The sequence below is a fragment of the Berghia stephanieae genome, chromosome 1 (genome assembly GCF_034508935.2).
Source record: "Berghia stephanieae isolate SIO BIC M18660-M18661 chromosome 1, UCSD_Bste_1.3, whole genome shotgun sequence".
Taxonomy (NCBI): Eukaryota; Metazoa; Mollusca; class Gastropoda; order Nudibranchia; family Aeolidiidae; genus Berghia; species Berghia stephanieae.
The window spans coordinates 23,001,014-23,009,969 of record NC_088360.1 but is presented as its reverse complement, the minus strand read 5'-3'; the positions used below and the strand labels follow the sequence as shown (position 1 = coordinate 23,009,969).

Here is an 8,956-nt window from a genome sequence, read left to right as displayed (position 1 = left end):
TAGTGGGTGGGATATCGACATTGGAGATTCTGCAAACTGTCATAGCACATTCATCGATCTGCCCTATTTAGCATCGTCCTCCTCCTCCTCTTCCTCCTCCTCCTCCTCCTCCTCCTCCTCCTCCTCATCATCATCATCAAAAATAAAATTTAAATTAAAAAAATAAAATTTCTGTATATATCCCCGAGGGGAAATTTGTCTTTAGGGTCTATTCCAGGGCAGACTGGAATAGACCTGGCGTGAGCCATAGTGCAGTGCCGCAAATAGAGCTAGGGTGATGTGACTTGCTCAAGGCTACACAACGAGGCGGGTAGTCTAACTCGGTACCTTTTGGGTACGAAGCAAATACCGCTTCCCTATAACGATGATATGATGATGATAATGATGATGATGATGATCATCATCATCATCATCGTCATCACCACCACCACCACCACCACCATCATCATCATCATCATCATCATCATCATCATCATCATCATCATCATCATCATCATCATCATCATCAACAACAATAACATCATCATCATCATCATTATCATCAACAACAATAACATCATCATCATCATCATCATCATCATCATCATCATCATCATCATCATCATCATCATCATCATCGTCGTCTTTACCTGCTTGACTTCCAGACTCCAGTGACAACCCTTAAAATAGACACTACTCTCAAAATGAAAGTAGAAGGTCATTCTTTAATTCAACACAGATAATGACAATCATTGTTTGTAAATCAACACCCTATACATTTATATAAAGTATCTGCAGGAATGTGAACTCCTGCAGAAATTGTAAATAAATATTTTTACATAACAAACATGTAACTATTATGATTTTATAAAGATTATATTACAACAGTACACGTTTTGAGCAGCCATGGCCCCTCAAGGCCGATAAAACTTGATAATAATAATAATAATAGATCTTTATTGTCCATAAATATGGCAATTTGTCATTTAGTTACACTTGTTATAATGTTAAACGATAACTAAGATTGAACAGATATTTCACTCCTACTTATTTTCTCTCTCTCTCTCTCTCTCTCTCTCTCTCTCTCTCTCTCTCTCTCTCTTTCTTTCTTTCACACGTGCGATATACACAACATAAACATATTCATTTCGTTTTCAATTTGTTACGATTGTGGCAATTCGACACCAAAAATTATCATCATTATCAATTGGTCAGTTAATCTTACATTAAATAAATTAATCAGTTAATCAGTCAACGAATCAATCCTTGGTTTTTCTGTACCATATGAAATATTCAAAATTTTTATTGCTGATGGAACGAACGTTGATTTATACTTGTTAGTTCTACATTTAATCTGACAAAACCTTCTCCCAGATGGTAAAAGACTAAATTCATGGTATAAAATATGTTTTTTATTGTTGGTAATTGAGAATGCTTTCCTTTCTATTGCTTTTCCATGAATTCTTTCTACTCCATCAAGAGGATGGTTTATTATTTTTGATGCCTCTTTGATAGATTTTGAAATTTTTGATTTATCTTTAAGTCGGCATCCTCCAAACCATATGGTGCAGCCAACGCAATTACACTTTTAATCAATGAGTCATAAACTCTTAACATAGTTTTCTTCCTTACTTGAAATGTTCTCAATTTCCTTAGGATGTATAATCTTTGGGCAACTTTCTTAGAAATTATATTAATATGTTGAGAGAAATTGAGGGAACTATCAATGGTTATTCCTAAATATTTAAAATAGTCAACTATCTCAACATCATCTTTACCGATCGCCACACACTTTAAGTCGTTTTTATTTTTTACACCAAACACCTGTTCTTTCGTTTTTTCAACATTTAATTCAAGCTGATTTTGTTTACACCAATCGGTGAATATATTTATTTTTTTGAAATAATTCTTTTCGGTAACTTTATCTTTTAATAAGCCAAGAATAGCAGTATCATCTGCATATTTCACTATAAAACAATTTTCAAAGGATGGTCTGCAGTCGTTGGTGTATAAGATGTACAGGATTGGGGAACTCACACAGCCTTGGGGACATCCGTTCGACAACGTTCTTTTGTTGGAGATATGTTCACCCAATTTTACACATTGCGGTCTATGGGTCAGAAACTCTTTATACCATTTAATAAGGTAGTTTGGAATATCCATGCTGCACAACTTTTGAAGCAAAATATCTGTGTTCATGGCATTAAAAGCTGACGAAAAGTCGACAAACAGGATTCTGGCGTAATTCGAGGGCGTTTGGTCAAGGTGTTTCGAGATCAAATTTGTGGCGGTTAATAGTGCGTCTTCAACACTGAGATGTTGCTGGTATGCAAATTGGTACGGATCTAGCAATTTCAGGTCATAACATTTTTGTAGGAGCTCAGATTTTAAAATTTTTTCTAAACATTTCATTACAAGCGATGTAAGCGCCACTGGACGGAAGTCATTCAATACGGTCGGACAACGCTTTTTTGGAACTGGAACGACAATCGATGTTTTCCAAAGTACTGGCACTGATTGTTCATCGATTGACCTTTGAAAAAGTTTTGTATAAGGTATAGCCAGTTGTTGGTGACAGTTTTTCAAAATAGTTCCGGTAATGTTGTCTGGTCCTGGTGCTTTATGTTCTTTACATCTCCGGAAGAGGGAGCTTACGGTTTCTTCTTCAATATCTGGAGGTGGCTCATTGTCATTTGACAAACCGTTGTGAACAGGTGGGAGCCTGTCAAAACGACAGTAAACAATCATTTAATTTGTTGACATCAGTTTTCGTTTTTCCTTGTGGGAATGTTCGTTTCTTTTGGTCTACTCCTCCCATTTGTTTTATCATCTCCCATGCTTTCCTTGCGCAGCCCGATCTCAGTTGTCGCTCCATTTTATTTTTGTATTCAACCTTCTCTTCTTTTATTGTATTTCTGATCTCCTTTCCCTTTTCAAATTCTAGTTTAATGTCACCACTCATATAGGCAATTTTCTTTTCATTGAGTAAATATTTAAGTCGCTTTGTAACCCATGGCTTATTGTTAGGAAATATCTTAATTTCTTTTTTTTCCACGCATAAATCCACACAAAATGTAATATAACATGTCAAAGTTTCGGTCCATTCATCAATACTGTCACCTTCTACCATTAATGTCTCCCACTGAGTACAGTCAAAACAGCCGTTCAGTCGTTGGATTGCCTCTTGAGTCCAGATATGGCGATATACTACAGTTGGTTTCTCACTCTTTAATTTAGAGATGTACGTCGGTACTAGGTGAATGGTATTATGATCAGATGTGGCTATCGGTTGTTTTTGTAGCGCTTTGTAGGCGTTCTTTATATTGCTATAGCACAGATCAAGCGTGTTGTTTCCTCGTGTTTTGCAGGTGACGAACTGTTCTAGTCCAGCTATGGGCAGCTGACAATGATTAAAATCACCAACAATAATAAGTGGACTGTCCGGGTGACGTAGTAGTAATGACGATACATGCTCATTTATTAATTGGTATGCTTTCTCAATTTTTGCACTAGGTGGAATATAAATATTAACAATGGTGACAACACGAAACTCTCGAGGCAAGTAGTGTGGACGTAGAGACAAAGAAAGTAGTTCAATATCAGGCGTGTCAATTTGATCTTTTATATTTACAATTTTACACCATCTATCATTCACGTATATGCATAGACCTCCCCCTTTGTTTTTCCCTAATGACGTGTCTCTATCCTTTCTGTACAAAGTAAAATTTGCCAAATCAATACTACTATCGGTGTCCATAGACGAAAGCCATGTTTCCGTAAGACAAATAATGCATGCATTTTTATAATCATAATCAAACTTGGAGAGAGCAGTGAGGGTGTCTATCTTATTACGAAGAGATCTAACATTGGAAAGTATTATTGAAGGGAGTGGTGGTTTAGATCCTCGTCTATGAAGTCGGTTTTTCACGCCTCCTCTTTTGCCCCTTTTCCTTTTCCCATTCATTTTCTTTATTATTTCATTGTGGGAAATAACGGCTCTCGGTTGTATTGAAAGTAAGGATGGCTTAAGTCGAAGAAGGTCGTCTCGGGAATAAATATAACTGTCGCCATTTTGTTTTCCTTGAGTTGACATTGATAGAAGAAAATTTTGAGCAGAAGTGTACAATCAAAAGAATTCATCACAAGGTGTAACTGTGCGTCGCTATTCAGCGCCGCCATTTTCAAACTAATAGACAGAAACGGGCGCTTAAATGACCTAAATAGTGTCGAAAGCACCGTTAAACACCTAAAATCAAACAAACAAAACATTTATTTATTTATTTTTATTTTTACAGAGAAAACCTCCGATAAAAGTGGAAAATTTATTCGAAGAAATCAAAGATGGCGTCGTTCTTCTCTCACTTCTGGAGGTTTTATCAGGCGAAAAATTGGTAAGTCTCACCTGCTCTCTCTCTCTCTCTCTCTCTCTCTCTCTCTCTCTCTCTCTCTGTGTCTCTCTCTCTCTCTCTGTCTCTCTCTCTCTCTCTTTCTCTCTTTCTCTCTCTCTCTCTTCTCTCTCTCTCTCTTCTCTCTCTCTCTCTCTCTCTCTCTCTCATTTTTCACAGTTTGCTCCTTCATTCCGTCACTCAGCACTTTGTTATTGTTTTTAGACAGTCATTTTAACGATTAATAATTATCACTAAATTCTGTCGATCAGACTATAAATGTTTAAGGTCACGCTTAGTTTTGTTGGTAATTTATATCCGTCTGGCGGATGTTGTGAGTTTTATAGATAGACACATACCATCATTATGGTGGTGAATATATTACTTTTATAGGTCTACTTGTCCAAAAGCTGTCTATTTCGTGGGGCTCCAGTCCTGTCCTTGATATAACAATGACTTGAATAACAATAACGCCCTACTCATATATTGCCCTATCTCCATGGGGGGGAGAGATTGATGGGAATTGAATAAGTCTAAAGTTACAACGTCATGCGGTCATGCGTACAGGAGTGATATTTCAATATTGTGGTTTCTATTTTCAAGAGTTTTGTCATATCACGCGTTTTGTTCATTCCCAATAAATCAGCAAGCCTCCAAATAAATCATCAAGCCTTCGGAATTGTTCTTAACGCGAGATGTCCTCATTAATAGTGTCATTGTTTTGTACATAACTAAGGGAAATAATCGCTGCCTATACGCATTCCCCTATATATCTATCTGTTTATCTATCCCTCTCCCTCCCTCTCTATCTATCTATCTATCTATCTATCTATCTATCTATCTATCTATCTATCTATCTATCTATGAGTTTTGTTGTGTATTTAATGAAAATTCAAAATTGAGCCATGTTTTAATGCCATATCGTTCTTGCAAAGTCTGCAATGGTTCTGCATCGCGGATCGTGTAATTGAAAATAATCGTTACTCGTTCTCAATCTTGTTCGGTGATCTTGAGATAGCCGATAAATATCTTTACCATTTCTATGACACATAGATTATCCCTCTGTGATTCTCGACAATTTTCTCCTCAATGGGGTTCTCGTGTGAAAAGAAAACGCAAATCTGAACGATCTTTTATCGTCGCCTGGTTGTTGTTTTTTGTATCCGCCGAGTTGATTCAATTTGTTGCCAGGGATTTCGTTGGTTATTTGTATTTCGTTTCTTTTCTTAGCTCAATCAATATGTTCGTTACAATAATGTTTCAGGGAGTTTGATTGATATCTCGTATTTATCTTTTTTAAAAATTGAAAAAAATTGAGCTTTATATAGCGCAATATCCACTAAATGTGCTCAAAGCGCTTAACAAGGGGTCCCTGGTCAACAGCAGCATTTAACATGTAAGACGGGACATGACATGATGCCTGTTAGCCGATATTGTAATTTTTCGGACAAAGACAACGCTGTTAACGTCCAGGTACTCATTTTACACCTGAGTACGGTGAGAGAATGTGAGTAAAGAGTCTTTTCCAAGGACTCAACTATGCGCCGAGCGCGAGGCTCGAACCCAGGACCTTCCGATCCGAAAGCGAGTGTCATCCCACTAGACCACATATCCGCACATAAGAGACAAATTTTCGTTGTGGCTTTGGGCAGCTTTGTAGTCTTGTGGTACGATACGACACTCAGCTTTGGATGTTATAGGTCCTTAGTCTGAGTCCCTCTTTGACACCCCATAGTTGAGTGGTTGAAAAAGGCTCATTACCAGCCATTTTCAGGATTTTCTCCAAAACTTCACACCCAACTAACACAAAAATATATTTTTTTATCACTCAAACACAACAGCAATAAAGTTCTTGTCATACATAATTTCAGTAGCAAAACATGCTCTACAACACACACTGTTCATTTTATGATGTACTAAAGAAATTTGAATAAGAAAAAAAGTTGGTTGGTTGTATCGTAACGACTGTGACGATTTTGAAACGAATATTTTGGTGTTCGTGGATAGCTCACACGGTAGAGCCACGCTCTCACCTGCCAGGCGGAGTTGTCGTACCAATAAGGTCGCAGGTTCAAACCCCACCACCGCCGCGAAAAAAAAAAAAAAATTATTCTCTATTATCTTCTGGCACTTTTCTACTCACTTCATATCTTGTTGTTACCAACATAAGTGCCTGCTCCACTCACTTTTCTGAATTAAAAATTCACCCCATACACCGGAGCATACTCAATGTCTCAATCGTTTCTATGTTATATGTTTGTGATGAGAATATTGGCTATTAAGCTTAACTGCTGGTCAAAATTACTTCGCGATGGTGGTGAACGAATCGGCGATCTCAAGAAGTGGGTGAGAGAGGGATCTAGAAATGACTTTGGGTTTGAAACGAATATTTTGGTGTTCGTGGATAGCTCACACGGTAGAGCCACGCTCTCACCTGCCAGGCGGAGTTGTCGTACCAATAAGGTCGTAGGTTCAAACCCCACCACCGCCGCGAAAAAAAAAAAAAATTATTCTCTATTGTCTTCTGGCACTTTTCTACTCACTTCATATCTTGTTGTTACCAACATAAGTGCCTGCTCCACTCACTTTTCTGAATTAAAAATTCACCCCATACACCGGAGCATACTCAATGTCTCAATCGTTTCTATGTTATATGTTTGTGATGAGAATATTGGCTATTAAACTTAACTGCTGGTCAAAATTACTTCGCGATGGTAGTGAACGAATCGGCGATCTCAAGAAGTGGGTGAGAGAGGGATCTAGAAATGACTTTGGGTTTGAAACGAATATTTTGGTGTTCGTGGATAGCTCACACGGTAGAGCCACGCTCTCACCTGCCAGGCGGAGTTGTCGTACCAATAAGGTCGCAGGTTCAAACCCCACCACCGCCGCGAAAAAAAAAAAAAAAAAAAAAAAAAAAAAGAAATTTTATTCTCTATTGTCTTCTGGCACTTTTCTACTCACTTCATATCTTGTTGTTACCAACATAAGTGCCTGAATTGACGATTTTCCTGTAGTTGGTAAGGAGAGGGTTAACATTCTCTCACCATACTCAAGTGTAAAGCGAATGAACGGCTGGTAACAGCGTTACATCTGTCGAAAGAAAAAAAAAAGAAGTAATTTTACAGGAGTCATGGCTTGTCTTGCATGTTCAGTGTTCCTGTTGGCCTATGATCTCTTTGAGCACTTATAGTGGATATTGCACTATATAAAAGCTCACGTTTTGAATTTGATAGTTAACTCATTCAACCCTAACACCTACTATATCCGTAGTTTACCCGAATTACTTTTACTCCATGCCTATTTATATTTATTACATTTTTCTAAGAAAAATCAAATTATAGGCGTAATATCAAAGCTAATGTTTTTAGTTTTTACATGTTAATGATAGTTGAATAAAACTATCTTTCGACTCTCTAGCGTTCTCGTGTGAAAAAAGGACAGAAACCTGAAAGCTCTTGTAGTCCTGGTTGTTTTTGTATCCGACCAGTGGGTTAAATAAAGCATGCCAGGGATTTAGTTCCTCTACGCTAATAGGCGCCATTGATCTAATCTGTACCCGATACTTTGGCTGTGACAATATTTAGATAACGGCTTTTAGGACCCTTGTGCTAAATGCTGATCTCTCTCTCTCTCTCTCTCTCTCTCTCTCTCTCTCTCTCTCTGTCTGTCTCTCTCTCTCTCTGTCCGTCTCTCTCTCTATCTATCTATCTATCTATCTATCTATCTATCTATCTATCTATCTATCTATCTATCTATTTATCTATCTATCTATCTATCTATCTATCTATCTATCTATCTATCTATCTATCTATCTATCTATCTATCTATCTATCTATCTATCTATCTATCTATCTATCTATCTATCTATCTATCTATCTATCTATCTATCTATCTATCTATCTATCTATCTATCTATCTATCTATCTATCTATCTATCTATCTATTATTTAAAATATTTACCACAATGTTTGGGGCAGTCTACATCGATGTTTCAGGCTTAATTTGCCATCTTCAGGACTGAGTTGTTTTGTTGACTGTTGTTGTTTCTTGAAGTGGTTCCGGTTTGAAGTTAATTAAGAGGAATTTGCGCCGATGGGGACACTTTCCGTAGATCTCATTTTTCATGTTGAGTGTGGCTTCATGAGGTTGTTTGATTATGGTATATTTTTCTTCCAGGCATAAGCTACATTGTTTTGATGTTGGTGTGTATCCTGTTGCTTTAGATAAAATTTTCCATGAAATGTTGTGGTCTATTTTGTTGTCTTTTAATTTCCAAATATGTTCGCTGAGTTTTGTGGATGTTTTTTTGTTAGTGTTTCTAAATGTTGAGGTGTGGAGGTTGTATCTTGTTTTGAAATTATTTTCTGTTAGTCCTACATATTTTTCTTGCTTGTTTGTTTTAGTTTCTGTGACTGTGGCTTGGTAAATTAAACTTGATTCTAAGCATTGTTTGTTTAGCGGGCAATGTTCTTTATTTCTGCAGTTGCATTTTCTAGTGGGTGGGTTTTGCTCTTGTCGGTGGTTTATTAATATTTTTTTGTTGTGGCTTGAAATTATTTGTTCTATGTTGCGCATACACGAGTAACTTA

At 37.1% G+C, this 8,956-nt stretch overlaps 1 protein-coding gene across 2 annotated transcripts in view; it reads left to right on the top strand.

Annotated features, from left to right (window-relative positions):
* The window catches only part of LOC144970464 (muscle-specific protein 300 kDa-like), a 503,594-nt gene that overhangs the window by 58,287 nt on the left and 436,351 nt on the right, over positions 1–8,956 (top strand). For both annotated transcript variants that reach the window (XM_078910148.1, XM_078910139.1), the window contains exon 4: positions 4,275–4,370. In XM_078910148.1, coding sequence (XP_078766274.1) covers positions 4,275–4,370 — 96 coding nt within the window. The remainder of the gene's footprint in view (positions 1–4,274; positions 4,371–8,956) is intronic.